Source organism: Eschrichtius robustus, chromosome X, assembly GCF_028021215.1.
Source record: "Eschrichtius robustus isolate mEscRob2 chromosome X, mEscRob2.pri, whole genome shotgun sequence".
Taxonomy (NCBI): Eukaryota; Metazoa; Chordata; class Mammalia; order Artiodactyla; family Eschrichtiidae; genus Eschrichtius; species Eschrichtius robustus.
The window spans coordinates 57313615-57332471 of record NC_090845.1 but is presented as its reverse complement, the minus strand read 5'-3'; the positions used below and the strand labels follow the sequence as shown (position 1 = coordinate 57332471).

General features: G+C 38.4%; 1 protein-coding gene across 6 annotated transcripts in view; it reads right to left on the bottom strand.

Moving 5' to 3' along the window:
* The window catches only part of HEPH (hephaestin), an 80436-nt gene that overhangs the window by 38323 nt on the left and 23256 nt on the right, over nucleotides 1-18857 (bottom strand). For all 6 annotated transcript variants that reach the window (XM_068533846.1, XM_068533843.1, XM_068533844.1 and 3 more), the window contains exons 9-12: nucleotides 12377-12508; nucleotides 9577-9788; nucleotides 8431-8581; nucleotides 5868-6080 (exon numbers count right to left, since the gene is read on the bottom strand). In XM_068533846.1, coding sequence (XP_068389947.1) covers nucleotides 5868-6080; nucleotides 8431-8581; nucleotides 9577-9788; nucleotides 12377-12508 — 708 coding nt within the window. The remainder of the gene's footprint in view (nucleotides 1-5867; nucleotides 6081-8430; nucleotides 8582-9576; nucleotides 9789-12376; nucleotides 12509-18857) is intronic.

Genomic DNA, 18857 nt, shown 5'->3' with positions numbered 1-18857 from the left:
GGGTTGGTATGGAGAAGAAAGTCTGATGATCACTGGAGGGAATGGGAAAAATAGAAGTCTTTTGGGGAGAATCATGTGACCTGGGACTATCACATCATCTCATATGGACATTGTTGTCCAAGGTGACTCTTTTTTTTTTTTAATTTATTTATTAATTTGGCTTCACTGGGTCTTAGTTGTAGCACATGGGATCTTTAGTTGCACCATGTGGGTTCTAGTTCCCTGACCAGGGATTGAACCTGGGCCCCCTGCATTGGGAGTGTGGAGTCTTAGTCACTGGATCACCAGGGAAGTCCCCAAATTGCTTCTTTTTCAATGCTCTTCTGCCCTTGGCATCTGACTCTCCTCCTACCTCTGTGACCAATCTTATTTTCTGTCTCCTTAACCTGGTTTATCTTCTCCCTTCTACACTTAAATGTTGATTTTTGCTTTAAGTTTTATTTCCTATAACTTTACATGCTAAAGGACTTCGACTATGAAAATACTCAAATCTCTCTCTCTAGCCTGGACTTTTCCTCCAATGTTTATATGTCTACCCACAGCTATCTACGGTAAAGTCCACACCACTTGGACTTCACAAGAAATTTAAAATTCACCATGCCCCCAAATGAGTGCTTCTACCCAAACCTTACTATCCTTTCCTTGCTTCTGTGTTTGCTCATTTGGTTAATGACACCACCATCCATCTAGTGCACAAGCCAAACGAAAACCTCAGACATCCTTTCTTCCTGCTCAATCCCTCAGCAAAGTCCTGTCATTTCTCTCTCAAATATCCCTTAACTCTGCCACTTCTGTCCATCCCTATTGCTCCCACCCACTGTCAGGCTCTCATCACCTCTTTCAAGGGCCCCCTGCTCTACCTCCTCTTAAACCTTTTTTTCTTGGTGTTCCTCAACAAGGCTGGTACTAGCAGTTTGTGTGGGATTATTCTTCATTGTTTAAGACTGTCTTACATATTGCAGAAAGCTTGAGAATCTCTGACTCCCACTCTCTAAATGACAGTATCACACCCCCATATCCCCAGTCATTTGACAACTAAAAGTATCTCCACACATTTCCAAACACCTTTTAGCATACCCCCTTAGTTGAGAACCATTGAATAAAATCAATCTATGCAACTTCTCTAAGCAGATGCTGCTTTCAAGTCACTGCCCATGTGGTTCCTACTGCCTATAATACCCTCTTCACCACCCATCCCCTTTCTTTGCCTGGTAACAGTTAACTCTTCTTTAAATGCTCAGTTTGAATGTCTGCTTTTCTAGGAAAGATTCACTCCACAAGTCAGGTAGAAATTGTTATAGCTTCCCATGTGTTACTATAGCCCTTGGCTGATAGCATTATCATAACATGGTGAATATTGTTTACATACCTTTCTCCTTTTCACACTAACTGTGAACTGCCTCATTCATCCTCACATCCCTAGCATCTAGACCAAAAAGTGGAAGAAAACAGATATTTACTATGTCTGGGGAAAATCTAATTGTAAAAGAAAGGTAAAATAAAAAGTGAGGAAGAAAAAAGGAGAAACATGAAGACAAGAAGAGTGAAAAGATACAGATTAAAGGAAAAGGAAAAAGAAGAAAAGAAACAAGAAGAAGGGAAAATGAAAAGAAATAAAGATAAAAGAAAAAGGAGAAAAGAAGATTAAAAACAAAAATAAAAAAGAGAAACAAAAAAGGTAGGAAAAATCAAAGGAAGAAAAAAAGAAGTGAAAAAAAGAGAGAGAAGAGAAGGAAAGAAGAAAGAAGGAAAGGAAGAAAGAAGAGAGATAAAAAGAATGCAAGGAGAAAATGAAAAGAAGGGAAGATAAAAGGTAAGATAGGAGACAAATAGATGAAAAAAGGGAAGAATGAAGGAAAGAAGAGGGAAAAGAGAAGAGAGATAGAAAAAGGAGAGAAACAAAACAAAAAGAAAGGATGAAAGAGGAAGAGGAAAACATAGGAGAAGGGAGAAAAAGTAATGGGGAAAGAAAAGAGTGTGGGAAAGGGGGAAAAATAAATGAATAAAAAATGAGCTCCAATGGTGAAAGAGAGAAAAGAAACTCTGACGGACCAGAGCAGTAATAAATGTTCTCTTTGCTGCTGAGAAATCTACATGAAGTTGGTGGAAAATAGCACATTACAAGCTCTAACCTCTTTTTCTGCCACTTTCCCTGGCTATCAAATCTCTAGTATCAGTGGTTCTTTTGGAAAAGCTGAGGTGTATTATTCGGGACATTTTTAAGTGCAAAATCATTATTTATATTAAATGTAATTAATATTTGAAATTAAAATATTATTAGAATTTAAAGCAAAGCAAAAACAAGATTAAAAAAAAAAGTCACCAATAAACCCACAACACTCACACTCCTAGCATTTTGCTGCATTTTTTCTGGGAATTTATTCTTCTGTTTTGTTAAACATAATGGTAAGCATCCAGCAAACAACAAGTTGAATCTCCATGGTGATGTTTTAAGTCATCTGCAAAGCTGCTTAATTGCATATTTATATTTACCAATCTTCATTGCTACCCCTTTTTCTAGAATTCCAAAGCCAGATTCTGGTTCTGGTTTTTCCATTAATTTGGTAATTTTGTCCTGTCTTTGGGGAGCTACTCACAATGGTCTCTCTCAGTCTTAATCAGAGACTAAACTCTCAAGGTAGAATGAAGGAGACTTCAGATTAAAGAGATTACCTAGGAGTAAGAATCAACAGGGGTTGATAGAGAAGGGGCAAAAGGGAAAAAAAACATAGAGCCGACATTCCTAACATGAGAAAATCATTTTCCCCCCTCCAGATCTCTGTCTCTTCCACCCATTAGCAAAATAAGTGAAAGATGATCTCGAAGGGGCTGTACCAGTTTCAACATTCTATGACTCAAGGATTGTTCAGAAAGAGGAGAGTTTGAAAGGACTGGAAAATGCAAAGGTAAAAAGAGTTTGGGCTTTTTCTAATAAGAAAACTCAGGAATCTTGACCAAGATTAACCTTTTAAGCCTTTACCATTATAAACCCATTCACTGCCTCTCCTCCCATGTTTTTAAGCCATCTACAGTCACTCTCCTTGGGCCTTAGTGTGGCACAAAAATAATTTCACTCATCCAGAGTAAGAATGAGCCCCACAGAGGCATATAGACCTGGCTGGGGAGTCTGGCTAATTTCATAGGAAGGATATTAAACCTAGGGTTTGACTTTGGGACCAAGGCTAGAGAGATGGGTCTTTCTTTTCCAGAAGTTCCCCACCCTAGCACTCACTACAAGCACTTAATTCTATTGTCCCTTTCAGCCCCATTAATGATTATTTCTAATTTGCTAACAACAACTCTTCTTGACCAAGAAAGTATCCTAGGTAGATGAGGAGAAATGAGGACCCAAGTGGCCTGTTTTATGTCAAGTTTTTGTCAAACCCAGTGCCAGGCTGAAATTATTAATTTGTCAAGGAAACTTGATTTGTTTAAGGATTTTTTTTCTCAAATATGAATGGAATTTACAGAACTAAAATAAAACTTTAGTGGGAACTGCATTTAACTGAGAGATTTTTCTTACAAACACTATTGCCACCTACTGCCTGGAAAAAAGAATACACCCTAGGCTCTGCAAAGAGAAATTACTATATTTCTGTTTTAGTATAGATCAATGGAACGGGATAGAAAGCCCAGAGATAAACCCACGCACATATGGTCACCTTATCTTTGATAAAGGAGGCAAGCATATACAATGGAGAAAAGACAGCCTCTTCAATAAGTGGTGCTGAGAAAACTGGACAGCTACATGTAAAAGAATGAAATTAGAACACCTCCTAACACCATACACAAAAATAAACTCAAAATAGATTAAATACCTAAATGTAAGGCCAGACACTATAAAACTCTTAGAAGAAAACAGGCAGAACACTCTATGACATAAATCACAGCACGATCCTTTTTGACCCACCTCCTAGAGAAATGGAAATAAAAACAAAACAAAAATTAAAAAATGGGACCTAATGAAACTCAAAAGCTTTTGCACAGCAAAGGAAACCATAAACAAGATGAAAAGACAACCCTCAGAATGGGAGAAAATATTTGCAAACGAAGCAACTGACAAGGATTAATCTCCAAAATATACAAGCAGCTCATGCAGCTCAATAGCAAAAGAACAACAACCCAATCCAAAAATGGGCAGAAGACCTAAATAGACATTTCTCCAAAGATATACATATTGCCAAGAAACACATGAAAGGATGCTCAACATCACTAATTATTAGAGAAATACAAATCAAAACTACAATGAGGTATCACCTCACACTGGTCAGAATGGCCATCATCAAAAATCTACAAACAATAAATGCTGGAGAGGGTGTGGAGTAAAGGGAATACTCTTGCACTGTTGGTGGGAATGTAAATTGATACTACCACTATGGAGAACAGTATGGAGGTTCCTTAAAAAACTAAAAATAGAACTACCATATGACCCAGCAATCCCACTACTGGGTATATACCCTGTGAAAACCGTAATTCAAAAATAATCGTGTACCACAATGTTCACTGCAGCACTATTTACAATAGCCAGAACATGGAAGCAACCTAAGTATCCATCGACAGATGAATGGATAAAGAAGATGTGGCACATATATACAATGGAATATTACTCAGCCATAAAATGAAACGAAATTGGGTTATTTGTAGTGAGGTGGATGGACCTAGATTTTGTCATACAGATTGAAGTAAGTCAGAAAGAGAAAAAAAATACCACATGCTAACGCATATATATGGAATCTAAAAAAAAAAAAAAAGTTTCTGATGAACCTAGGGACAGGACAAGAATAAAGACGTAGACGTAGAGAATCGACTTGAGGACATGGGGAGGGGGAAGGGTAAGCTGGGACGAAGTGAGAGAGCAGCACTGACATATCTACACTACTGAATGTAAAATAGATAGCTAGTGGGAAGCAGCTGCATAGCACAGGGAGATCAGCTCAGTGTTTTGTGACCACATAGAGGCGTGGGAGAGAGGCTCAAGAGGGAGGGGTTTGGGGGATATATGTATACATATAGCTGACTCACTTTGTTATACAGAAGAAACTAACAGAATATTGTAAAGCAATTATACTCCAATAAAGATGCTAAAAACATAATCAAAAAATACAACAAAAAGAGAAATTACTGCTACGTTATGAAATATCGACACAGATGGAATCTGAAGAAACATTCTAGTCAAATTTCATCATGAAAGAAGGATAGGGGAGGGAAAGGGAGGAGGAGAGGGAAGGAAGGAGGGACAGCAGAAGAAAGAGAAGAAAGGAAGAGAGGGAGAGAGGGGGAAGAATGAACAAAAAAAAAGAAAGAAGGAAGAAATCTAGCCACCGAGAGGGGAATTAATTAGACAAAAATTGGACAGCAAGTTAATGAAAGAGCCTGGACTAGAAGTTCCTGTGTTCTGACTCCTAGGCTGCAACTGTTACAGCATACTTCGCCCCCCACTCCCACCAGAAGTTTGCAAAAATCCTCACAGATTATCAGAGTTGGAAGCACTTATAGGTACATCTCATGGACCTCTTTTCCAATGCAAGGGTTAAATCTATAGAATCTCTACATGGCCAAGGGGCTATGTAACCAAGTCTACCCTCTGCTTATACAAGAATTGCCGTGATGCTGGGCAGCATCCCTACATCTCTCCTGTTGTTTCAGAAAAGAGCTTCCTCAGCTCTTTATTCTGCCTGCAACTGAGAAGAGAATCCAAATAACCAAAACATGGAGTACACATTGAGGAAGGAGAAGACACAACTGTTTTGAAAAGTTCCCAAGTACCCTCAACATGACTTTTCTTTTCTCTTCACCAGCCCCCCACCTCACCCAGCCCAATGCCCAATAAAGTTTCTCAGCCTAGGGCCAGATGCTAAAGCACTTACCAGGGTTGTCAGGCTGCATGATGGCCATAACAAAGGTGTGAGGAAAGAGCATGGCTGCACTCTTTCTCATGCCCTGAAGCTGCACAGTGTTGCCCTGGAACGTGACCCCATGCACATCAGTCTCTGTGCCCAGGCCAACCAGGTGCCAGGCCACTGTGTCACCCTTGCACATGTCCAGCCTGGGCAGGTTAGAGAACAGAAACCCGTTAATGGCTGGAAAACAAAAACACAAGACAGGATGGGGAGATGAGACCAGACTACTTGGGAACCAGCCAGCAGCATGGCATCAGCTCTGTACTAAGTTTTCCCACAACTTGAAATTTCTGAGTCATTCTCAACTCCTCTGCCTTCTTCCCTAAGCCACTTTAGATCTACTTATGAAGATCTGCCTCTTTGGGACGAGGGCCTTACTGTCCTTTCTGGCTTTACCTGCTGCCCCTCCTCCACCATACTTCACATCCTGGCAAAACTGAACTACTCTGCACTCCCACAACTCTTACACACACACACACACACACACACACACACACACGTATTAATTTTTCCTATTCCCACTTTCTTGAAACTCCACTCCCTTGGCTTCTGTAGCACCATATGTCCCTGGTTCTCTTATAACTTTTCTGAATGTTCCTCCTCCATCTTGTACTCATTCTTCATGCTTCTGTAAAGTGTTGGAGTTCCCCAAGGTTCCTTCCTCAGCTTTCAATCTGTTTCCTCCTTTTCATCTTCACTCCCACTGCCTTATTTCTGGCTCTCATCATCTCTGGCCTGAACTTCCACACAAAAGCCTCCTCCCTGGTACTCCTACCTATAACCTATCCTCCCACTCTCTTTCACACAACATACACACCATTATCCTGTGAGCTCTATTTGCCTCTGTATCCCAAAGGCCTTAAACATGGTAGGCACTTAGAAAATACTTGTTGATTTTACACATGCTGTTCCCATTGCCTGGAATAAACTTTCCCTCTGGTTTCCCTCTACAGCAAATTACTACATATCCATCATGCACTAGCTCAAATATCATCTACCCTGTAAAGCAGAGTTTTTACACTCTTTCTGGCTTCCTTGAAACTTTTCTCCCCACAAAATTCTGAAATGTCACTTACCACAGAGTCCAGTGATTTACTTACAAATTTATCTCCCACACTAGATTGACCTAGCATGAAACACACCATTTTTTCCAAGCACCTTGCATGTTACCTAGTACTTATCAGTTGCCAAATAAGTTCAGACTGGAATAAACTTGGTTTGTAGACTGTATTACTTTTTCCAACTGATGTAACTGACTGGTAATGAGAACCAAGAGATAGAGCCAAAAGACAACACACTCGTTCTTGACCCTCTCCCACCCTGCATACTCCCCTCAAAAATACAGGGAGGCCTGCTTGAAGCTGATCCCTTTTCAATGTTCCTACATCCACTGGAACCAGCTTTAATGAGTAACTTTATTTGGTAATCCCCTGGGATGCTGATGGAAACATCGCTAACTGCTTGATTCTGCTTCCCCTACCTATAATGTTTGATTGCAAAGTTATTCAGACTTCAAGGCTCAGTCAAGCACTTCCTTCTTCCAGGAATCCTTTAACTGGATTGTTCCTCATTAATGTTCTCCTTTTCTGAACCCTATGTCATTTAAAAGCTGTTCCACACAATTTAGCACTTAATTATAGTCTGTCTTGGATATTTTATAATTGTTTTATGGGTGTTAGTTTCTTTTCATTGCAAAATGCTGAGAGTTCCTTACAAACTTGGACCATGACTCCCCATTAATTCACTCACCCACCCACCTATTCATTAATTTAGTAGTTCACTAGTTCAATAACTACTTACTATATATTAGACCATGTAAAGGATACACAGATAAACAACAAACAATACTCACCTTTAAGGAGACTACACTCTAGCAGAAGTCAAAAGGCACATAACAAATAACTACAATATTTTGGAGTGTATGGAGCTTGCTATTGAAAGAGTCTGATAAAAATACAATAGTAGTTAGTAAGAGGGTGTCATCATCCTGGGATTTGGTAATAAGAAATGAGGAGGAGGTAGCTTTTGAGTAGGGCCTTAAAGAATGAGAAGAATTTCCACTGGCTAAGAGCAAAAATGTAAGGAGGGGCATTTCAAGCGGAGGACAAAGCATTACGAAAGCATGAACTCAGAAGAGTACAAGGTATGTCTATATAGAGAAAATATCCCTGTTTGGCTGGACTATGGGGTTGGCAAGCAAGGATAGTGGGTTATAAGAAAGAAGGAGATAAGACTGGAAAGGTATCATCCCAGCTTACTCTCCTCATTCTCTAGCGGATTCTTTGTGAGCAATCCTCATTTTACAGTATCTTTTTCCAGTGTCTCCCATACTGTGTAACACAGAACAAAGCACAAGAAGGTGTTAAGTACAAGATATGTTGTCTTAGGTTTAATCCCTTGATTTAGCTTGTCTCTTGGGAAGAGCTGACCGATAGGATCAATGTTTTCAGGAATGGATCATGATTAAATCTAGGCTAGATTTTACTTATAATCTCTCAGTTGTAGCTTAGGGTAAAAGCACTCCCCATACCATGCATCCGATTAGAGTCTTGGAAACCCTTGACATCCTCTGAGAGCAGTCGGGAATCCAACATAGCAGCTGCTTGATTGGCATTGCTGTACCAGCTCTTGTTCTCATCCAACACAGCGAAAAGGAGAAAGAATTCTTTATCCACTCCTTTCTGTAGTCCCAGTGGAAGAAAACAGAGGGGGGAATAACCACAGTTTCAGCAGTTGTGGACTGTGCAGCTCCAGAACCCAATGATCCCTGATTATTTTCCATTTCCTTTTCCAAACACAGATCCAAGCCCATATCTCCTGCCTAGAGCTGCAGTTGTTGCTGTAAAGTTTTTCCTCAGGTAACTTCAATTTGCAGGTGGGTGAAGGGGGTTAGAATAAAGTGATAAGACTGGAGGGGAGGGATGTATGAAAGAGGGCAGGGAAGAGGCACAAGATTATGATGAAGAGATACAGAGTGTGATAGGAGAGAGCCTGGCATCAATTAAGGGGAGGAGTGGGGAAAGACAGCTGGGAGATCGGGGAGGGGGTGGTGGAGGATTCTATGGGGAGGGAGAAGCTAGAAAATAAAAGAAAAAATAATTATACTAATTACTAACTTACTATTATTTTATTATTAATTTTAGTAATATTATTATTATTACTGTAACATTTACTGAGTGTTTACTAGGTATCAGACACTGTGCCAAGCACTTTATATGGATTATATTAATTAGTGTTCACAGAAACCCAAGATACCTTCTTCCATTGTTAACCCTTTACTATAGATGAGGAAACTGAGGCAAAGAGGGGTTAAGTAATTTGCTCAAGGTTAAACAGCTAAGATTTATGGGCTGGATATGAAAGAAGGCAAGAAAATAGTAGGGCAGAGTTAGGAATTAGGAGCAAGATTTAAGGGCCACTGAGGTTAAAACAATGAGGAGATGTTAGAAGAATATAAAATAGAAAGGAATAGAGACTAAGGAAGATATGTGTTTGTGAACAAAAGAATAGCATGCAAGATAGCATGAAGTCACCAACGATTAATTTCTGATTCAATAACTTGTTTTTTTTGTTTATTCCTTCACTTCTAGAACCCAGTTCCATGCTTAACTCCTATTCAGCAACCCAACCTCATCCTCTTCCCAGCAGGCTTTCCAGCCAGAAACCATGGCAATACCTGCTTGCCATCTGCACCCAAGGCACCAGCCTTGCACACAAGCAGGGGGCCCACCAGACCAGAATTTGTATCTCTTATGGGATCAGCAGCAGAGAAGTACATCCAGGTGAGACAGGCAGGATCCTGAGCAGTGGGGCCAGCATGGGGAGGGACTGTCCAGCGGTATGTTACTTTCTCAAAGGGCTTAGCCACCAAGCCAGGGTGGGATGAGCCTATAGGAAAAGACATAGAATTCATTACTCACATTGGCTAGAGTGAGTATCATCATCTCCAAACAGTGGAGTAAAGATCATAATCTACAAAGGCATTTTGGAGTATCAGTAGGAGAAGCAGCAACATAGAATATAGAATATTAAAAAAGATTCTGAGTAGGAGTCAAGAGATTAGAGTTTGGTTTCTGGTTCTGCCACTACTTGTGATATGAACTGGGGAAATTTAAACTTCCCTAGGTTTCAGTTTTCCAAACTCATAGGTCCCAAGGATTGAAAGGACTTTTAAAACTTATTTGGAATATCCCTCACTTAAAAACATACATTCATCTCCTCTTGTAGTCCTACCTCTGTTTAAAAATATCCAGAGATAGAAGATTCACTACCTACCGTCATAGCCTGTTTCATCTTTGAATGGTTCTAATTGTTGAACATATTTTCCTCTCTATGTGTATGCATGTTTGTGTGGATGTGTATATGTTATGTAGGTACGTGTGTGCGTGTGTGTGTATATATGATACTAAGGCTGTAATTCCTTAAATAGACACAAGTCATGGTCAGACAATGCACAGAAATTTTATTTTATATGTTCAAACCTATTAGTAATCAAATTAGTACAAGTGAAAACATAACTTTTTTGCCTGTCAAATTAACAAAATTTTACAAATTATAATAATCAGTTCTGGTGATAAGTGGTTCAAATGGCACTTACTCCTCTCACTCACCTATAAAAAGGGTAGGTGTAAATGAGAATAACCATTTTAGAAAAAATGTTGACAGATGTATCAAAAGCCTTAAAAAGTTTATGTCCACAAAAAAAAAGTAAGATACAAAATAAATACTGAAAAGAATGTTCAACCTAATGCAAATAGAAGTAACAGTGAGTTTTGTTGTTGTTTGCTTACAAGACTGACATTTTGACAATGATTAAAATGGCTGCCCTCTGCTGGTGAAGTTGTAAGAAAATGTGTCCTCCCTCTTGGTAACTGTTGATGTAACTCCAAATTGATGTGACTGAAAATTTTTCCAGAGAGCAATTTGGACATAGGTACCAGAAATTTTCATGTGTGTGCCCTCTGACATAATTCCATGTCTTAAATATATATTCTGATGAAATAATCATAAAAGTATGCAAAGAAGCATACATAAGGATATTTGTAGTATAATTTATCATATGGTGGTATAATTTAGGATGGTTTTAACTTATTTTTTCTTATTCATTCATTGTTCCTAATTCTTTAAATTTTCAAACATACAAAAAACCTTAAAGGATAGTGTGATAATTACCCTACCAGTTGGAGTTGATTGTTAACATTTGGCCACCTTTTTTCTCTTTTTGTATTTTTAAAAATTTATTTATTTATTTATTTGTTTATTTATTTTTTGTTAGTTTCTGCTTTATAACAAAGTGAATCAGTTATACATATACATATGTTCCCATATCTCGAGGGAGATGCAAGAGGGAAGAGAGGAAGAGATATGGGAACATATTTATTTATTTATTTATTTATTTATTTATTTATTTATTTATTTATTTTTACAGTAGGTCCATGTTGGTTATCTATTTTATCTCAGACTTGGCCATCTTTAATTTATCTAAATCTATGTGTATGCTTACTTTTTCTAAATCATTTGGAAGTGAAATGCAAGCAAAATGACATTTTACTTCTAAATACATCAGTAAGCATCTGCTATATTACCATAATAACATTACCACACCTAAGAAAATACTCTAATATCATCTAACATTCAGACAAGGTTTGCACGTTGCCCTTGGTGTTGTCTCTTTAATTATTTTCCCTATGGCATTGATTTCTTGAAGAGACTAGACCAGTTGCATTGTAGAATGTTCTTTTATTCCAGATTTGTCTGTAAGTTTGCCCTTTATGCTTTCAGTATTTTTGGTATTTTTGGCTTGAGATTAGCAGGTGTTAATATTATTCTCAGGGAAAACAAGAAATTAACTACCCAATAATCCCACTTCTAGGATTTTTTCCTAAGTTAGTAGTCCAAACCAAATGTATATATTCATTCATTGCAACATGATTTACAATATTAAAAAATAATGGAAGCAACCTACATGTCCAAATAATAGAGGATAAGGTAAAATATATGTGTTAGAGTATTATATAGTCATTAAAATGTTTGTAAGATTATAATGACATAGAAAATGGACAGAATATAATGGTAAGTGAAAATAGTAAGATATCAAACTATACAAAACATATCATCACAAATCTATAAATATATAAATTTGTATAAACACAGAAAAATGTTAAAAGGTATATAAAATATATTGGCAATTTACCTATGAATGAAGTTTATTTATTTTATAATTTTCCATGTTTATCAAAATTCCATAATACATGTGTTATTTTTATAATCAGAATATATTTAAATATATTTAAAAGTAGTTGTCTCTTATTGATCCCAGCTCTGTCTCACTAAAATATCATACATTCATTCAACAACATCCATCCATGGCAGTTAATTCTGCCTTCTGTTCTCTCTTTCCTTCCCTTATTTATTTGTCCTCTAGAGGTACCTGTTATTATCTGCAGCCCACATTACTTGAAACCCTGCCTGCTCACCATCATTGTACACAGTTCCCTCGGAGTCTTTCTCATAAAAGACCCCATGAGGCTGTATGCTGAATGGCTGGGAGGCACGGTTGTAGAAGATCACCTGGATGGTGTCACCCACCTCAGCCCGAATCACTGGCCCTGGAAAATGGGAAGGAGAGACAATGGTAATGAAAACAGGATGATCAAGTAGGATGGAAATAGGAGAGGGAAGAAAAGAAAAAAGAAGTGAAAAAGATAGAGAACTTTTTCCTCTGCAATAATAAGAATAATCTTCTTCAAGTATATTGCAATTTACAGTTATAAAAAGCACTTTAAAGTCTACCATCTCATTTTGATCTTCAATCACCATTCTAAGGTATACAAGGCAGATGATATCTTCATTTTTCAGATGAGGAAACTGCAGCTCAGAGAGTTGGAATTGATTTGCCCAAATTCAAATGACTGATTAGAAAGAGAACCAGGTCCTGAAGCCAGGGTTTTCTCCTACTCCACTGTCAGGTCCAATCCCATTTCCCCAGTTCCCACAACTGCATTTCCTGGTAGAACTCAACTAAAAATCTGAGCTTGTCTCAATCCTAAACTGAATTGAAACAGATGAAATTATTATAACTTCTAGTCAGGTCCTGGACTAGGTAGTCTAGCCATGACTTCTACACTTACCTTTCTTCCACTACCTACCACATCTAACCTAGCCTGGACCACCTTTGAGATCAACAAGAAATACCAAGACAATACCTTGAGTACTTATGGTGGCTCTAACCCTAGTTCAGGTTTTCTGGCTTAGTTTTTATTCAATTGCTACTCCTAATGCTGCACCTCTGTTCAAAGACTAGGAACCAATACCCCACTTACAATAATGGAAAAAACAACTATACAAAAATAAGCAAAGAAATGAAGACAAACCACACAATAGACCAACTAGATATATACAGAACACTCTACCCAACAAGAACAGAATACACATTCTTCTCAAGTGCACAGAGGACACGTTCCAAGATAAACCATAAGTTAGGCCACAGATTAATCTCAATAGACTTAAAAATATATCATACAAAGTATTGTCTCCATCCACAATGGGATAAAGTAAGAAAACAATAACAGAAGGAAAACTGGAAAATTCACAAAGTTGTGGAAATTAGGCAACAAACTTTTAAACAACCAGTATACCATAAAAGAAATCATATGGGAAACTACAAAATATGTAGAGGAAAATGAAAATGAAAATGACCACACAACATACCAAAAGATGAGAGGTAGTAAAAGCAGTGCTAAGGGGGAAACTTATACCTATAAACACATTTAAAAAACAAGAAAGTTCACAAACCAACAACCCAACTTTACAACTTAAGGAACTAGGAAAATAAAAGCTAACAAAACCCAAAGCTAGCAGAAGAAAGGAAATTATAAAGATTAGAGCAGAAATAAATAAAATAGAGAATAGAAAAACAATTTTAAAAATCAATGAAAATGAATATCGAGAACCTTCAAGATGGTGGAGGAGTAAGACGTGGAGATCACCTTCCTTCCCACAAAACATCAAAAATACATCTACATGTGGAACAACTCCTACAGAACACCTACTGAATGCTGGCAGAAGACCTCAGACTTCCCAAAAGGCAAGAAACTCCCCATGTGCCTGGGTAGGGCAAAAGAGAAAAGGGGAAAAAAAGACAAAAGAATAGGGATGGGACCTGCACCTCTGGGAGGGAGCTGTGAAGGAGGAAAAACTTCCACACACTAGGAAGCCCCTTCACTGGCAGAGACGGCGGGTGGACAGTGGGGAGGATTTGGAGCCATGGAGGAGAGCACAGCAACAGGGGCACAGAGGGCAAAGCAGAGAAATTCCCACACAAGGATCAGTGCTGCCCAGCACTCACCAGCCAGAGAGGTTTTTCTGCTCACCCACTGGAGCAGGAGGGGGCTGGGAGCTGAGGCTCAGGCTTCAGAGATCAGATCCCAGGGAGAGGACTGGGGTTGGCTGCATGAACACAGCCTGAAGGAGGCTAGTGCACCACAGCTAGCCAGAAGGGAGTTGGGAAAAAGTCTGGAACTGCCTAAAAGGCAAGAGACAATTGATTCGGGGTGTGCGAGGAGAGGAGATTCAGAGCACCGCCTAGATGAGCTCCAGAGATGGGCGTGAGCTGCGGCTATCAGCACAGACAGCAGAGGCAGGCATGAAACGCTAAGGTTGCTGTTGCAGCCATCAAGAAGCCTGTGTGCAAGCACAGGTCACTATCCACACACACACACCTCCCCCCCAGGAGCCTGTGCAGCTCACCACTACCAGGGTCCCAAGATCCAGGGACAACTTCCCTGGGAGAACAAACGGTGTGCCTCAGGCTGTTGCAACGTCACGCCGACCTCTGCTGCCTTAGGCTCGCCCTGCATTCCGGACCCCTCCCTCCCCCTGGCCTGAGTGAGCCAGAGCCCCCTAATCAGCCAATCCTTTAACCCCATTCTGTCTGGGTGGGGAACAGACGGCCACAGGAGACCTACATACAGAGGTGAGGCCAAAACGAAAGTTGAACCACAGGAGCTGTGCGAACAAAGAAGAGAAAGGGAAATCTCTCCCAGCAGCCTCATGAGCAGCAGATTAAACCTCCACAATCACCTTAATGTACCCTGCATCTGCAGAATACCTGAATAGACAATGAATCATGCCAAAATTGAGGTGGTGGACTTTGGGAGCAACTGTAGACTTGGGGTTTGTTTTCTGCATCTAATTTGTTTCTGGTTTTATGTTTATTTTAGTTTAGTATTTAGAGCTTATTATCATTGGTAGATTTGTTTATTGATTTGGTTGCTCTCTTCCTTTTTTTTAATATATATATTTTTTCCTTTTTCTTTTTTTGTGAGTGTGTATGTGTATGCTTCTTTGTGTGTGTTTGTCTGTATAGCTTTGCTTTTACCATTTGTCCTAGGGTTCTTCTGTCTGTCTGTTTTTTGTTTTTGTTTTAGTTTTTGTATAGTTTTTAGCGGTTGTTATCATTGGTGGATTAGTTTTTGGGTTTGGTTGCTCTCTTCTTTCCTTCTTTTTAAAATTATTTTTTACTTTTTATTTTTAATATTTTTTTTCTTTTAAATATTTTATTTTATTTTATTTTTCTTTCTTTTATTTTTTCTCCCTTTTCTTTTGAGCTGACTGGCTGAGAGGCTCTTGGTGCTCCAGAGTGAGCCTCTGAGGTGGAAGAGCCAAGTTCAGGATATGAGTCTACCAGAGACCTCCCAGCCCCACCTAATATCAAAAGGCGAAAGCTCTCACATAGATCTCCACCTCAATGTTAAGACCCAGCTCCACTCAAGAAACAGCAACCTGCAGTGCTGGACACCCTAGGCCAAATAATTAACAGGACAGAAACACAACCCCACCCATTAGCAGAGATGTCACCAAAAATCATAATAAGTTCACAGACACCCCAAAACACACCACTGGACGTGGTCCTGCCCAGCAGAAAGACAAGATCCTGTCTGATCCACCAGAACATAGGCACCAGTGCCCTCCACCAGGAATCCTACACAACCCACTGAAACAACCTTACCCACTGAAGGCAGACACCAAAAACAATGGGAACTACGAACCTGCAGCTGGTGAAATGGAGACCCCAAACACAGTAAGTTAAGCAAAGTGAGAAGACAGAGAAATACACAGCACATGAAAGAGCAAGGTAAAAACCCACCAGACCAAACAAATGAAGAGGAAATAGGCACTCTGCCTGAAAAACAACTCACAGTAATGATAGTAGATGATCCAAAATCTTGGAAATACAATGGAGAAAATACAACAAACGTTTAACAAGGACCTAGAATACTAAAGAGCAAACAAACAATGATGAACAGCACAAAAAATGAAATAAAAAATTCTGTAGAAGGAGTCAATAGCAGAATAACTGAGACAGAAGAATAGATAAGTGAAATGCAAGATAAAATAGTGGAAATAACTACCACAGAGCAGAATAAAGAAAAAAGAACAAAAAGAATTGAAGACAGTCTCAGAGACCTCTGGGACAACATTAAACGCATCAACATTCAAATTGTAGGGGTCCCAGAGGAACAAGAGAAAAAGAAAGGCACTGAGAAAATATTTGAAGAATTATAGTTGAAAACTTCCCTAATATGGGAAAGGAAAGAGACAATAAAGTCCAGGAAATACAGAGTCCCATACAGGATAAATCCAAGGAGAAACATGCCAAGACATATTAATCAAACTATCAAAAATTAAATACAAAGAAAAAATATTAAAAGCAGAAAGGGAAAAGCAACAAATAACATATAAGAAAATCCCCATAAGGTTAACAGCTGATCTTTCAGCAGCAACTCTGCAGGCCTGAAGGGAGTGACAGGATATATTTAAAGTGATGAAAGGGAAAAAACTACAACCAAGATTACTCTACCCAGCAAGGATCTCATTCAGGTTTGATGAAGAAATTAAAAGCTTTACAGACAATCAAAAGTTAAGAGAATTCAGCACAACCAACCAGCTTTACAACAAATGCTAAAGGAACTTCTCTAGGCTGGAAACACAGGAAAAGGAAAAGACTTACAGAAACAAACCCAAAACAATTAAGAAGATGGTAATAGGGACATACATATCAATAATTACCTTAAATGTAGATGGATTAAATGCTCCAACCAAAAGACATAGACTGGCTAAATGAATACAAAAACAAGACCCATATAAACGCTGTCTACAAGTGACCCACTTCAGACCTAGGGACACATACAGACTAAAAGCGAGGGGATGGAAAAAGATATTCCATGCAAATGGAAATCAAAATAAGTTGGAGTAGCAATAGTCATATCAGACAAAATACACTCTAAAATAAAGACTACTACAAGAGATAAGGAAGGACGCTAGATAATGATCAAGGGATCAATCCAAGAAGAAGATATAACAATTGGAAATATTTATACACCCAACATAGGAGCAGCTCAATACATAAGGCAAATGCTAACAACCATAAAAGGGGAAATCGACAGTAACCCAATAATAGTAGGGGACTTTAACACCCCACTTTCACCAATGGACAGATCAACCGAAATGAAAATAAATAAGGAATCACAAGCATTAAATAATACATTTAACAAGATGGATTTAATTGATATTTATAGGACATTCCACCCCAAAACAACAGAATACACTTTCTTCTCAACTGCTCATTGAATGTTCTCCAGGATAGATGATATCTTGGGTCACAAATCAAGCCTTGTTAAATTTCAGAAAACTAAACTCGTATCAAGTATCTTTTCTGACCACAACTCTATGAGACTAGATATAAATTACAGGAAAAAATGTGTAAAAATTACAAACACATGGAGGCTAAACAATACACTACTTAATAACAAAGAGATTGCTGAAAAAATCAAAGAGGAAATCAAAAAATAACTAGAAGCAAATGACAATGAAAACAAAACGACCCAAAACCTATGGATGCAGCAAAAGCAGTTCTAAGACGGAAGTTTATAGCAATACAATCCTACCTTAAGAAACAAGAAAAATAAACAACCTAACCTTACACTTAAAGCAATTAGAGAAAGAAGAACAAAAAAAACCCCAAAAATTAGCAGAAGGAAAGAAATCATAAAGATCAGATCAGAAATAAATGAAAAAGTAGTGAAGGAAATGATAGCAAAGATCAATAAAACTAAAAGCTGGTTCTTTGAGAAGATAAACAAAATTGATAAACCATTAGCCAGACTCATCAAGAAAAAAAGGGAGAAGGCTGAAATTAATAGAAGTAGAAATGAAAAAGGACAAGTAACAACTGACACTGCAGAAATACAAAGGATCATGAGAGATTACTACAAGCAACTATATGCCAATAAAATGGACAACCTGGAAGAAATGGAGAAATTCTTAGACAAGCACAACCTTCCGAGACTGAACCAGAAAGAAATAGAAAATATAAACAGACCAATCACAAGCACTGAAATTGAAACCATGATTAAAAATCTTCCAACAAAGTCCAAGACCAGATAGCTTCAAAGGCGAATTCTATCAAATATTTAGAGAAGAACTAACACCTATCCTTCTTAAATTCTTCCAAACTATAGCAGAGGGAGGAACACTCCCAAACTCATTCTACGAGGCCACCATCACCCTGATACAAAACCTGACAAAGATGCCAGACACACACACACAAAAAATACAGGCCAATATCGCTGATGAACATAGATGCAAAAATCCTCAACAAAATACTAGCAAACAGAATTAAACAGCACATTAAAGGGACCATACACCATGAACAAGTGGGGTTTATCCTGGGAATGCAGGATTCTTCAGTATATGCAAATCAATCAATGTGATACACCATATTAACAAACTGAAGGATAAAAATCATATGATCATCTCCATAGATGCAGAAAAATCTTTGACTAAGATCAACATCCATTTATGATAAAAAACCCTCCAGAAAGTAGGCATACAGGGAACTTACCTCACCAAAATAAAGGCCATATATAACAAGCACACAGCCAACATCATTCGCAA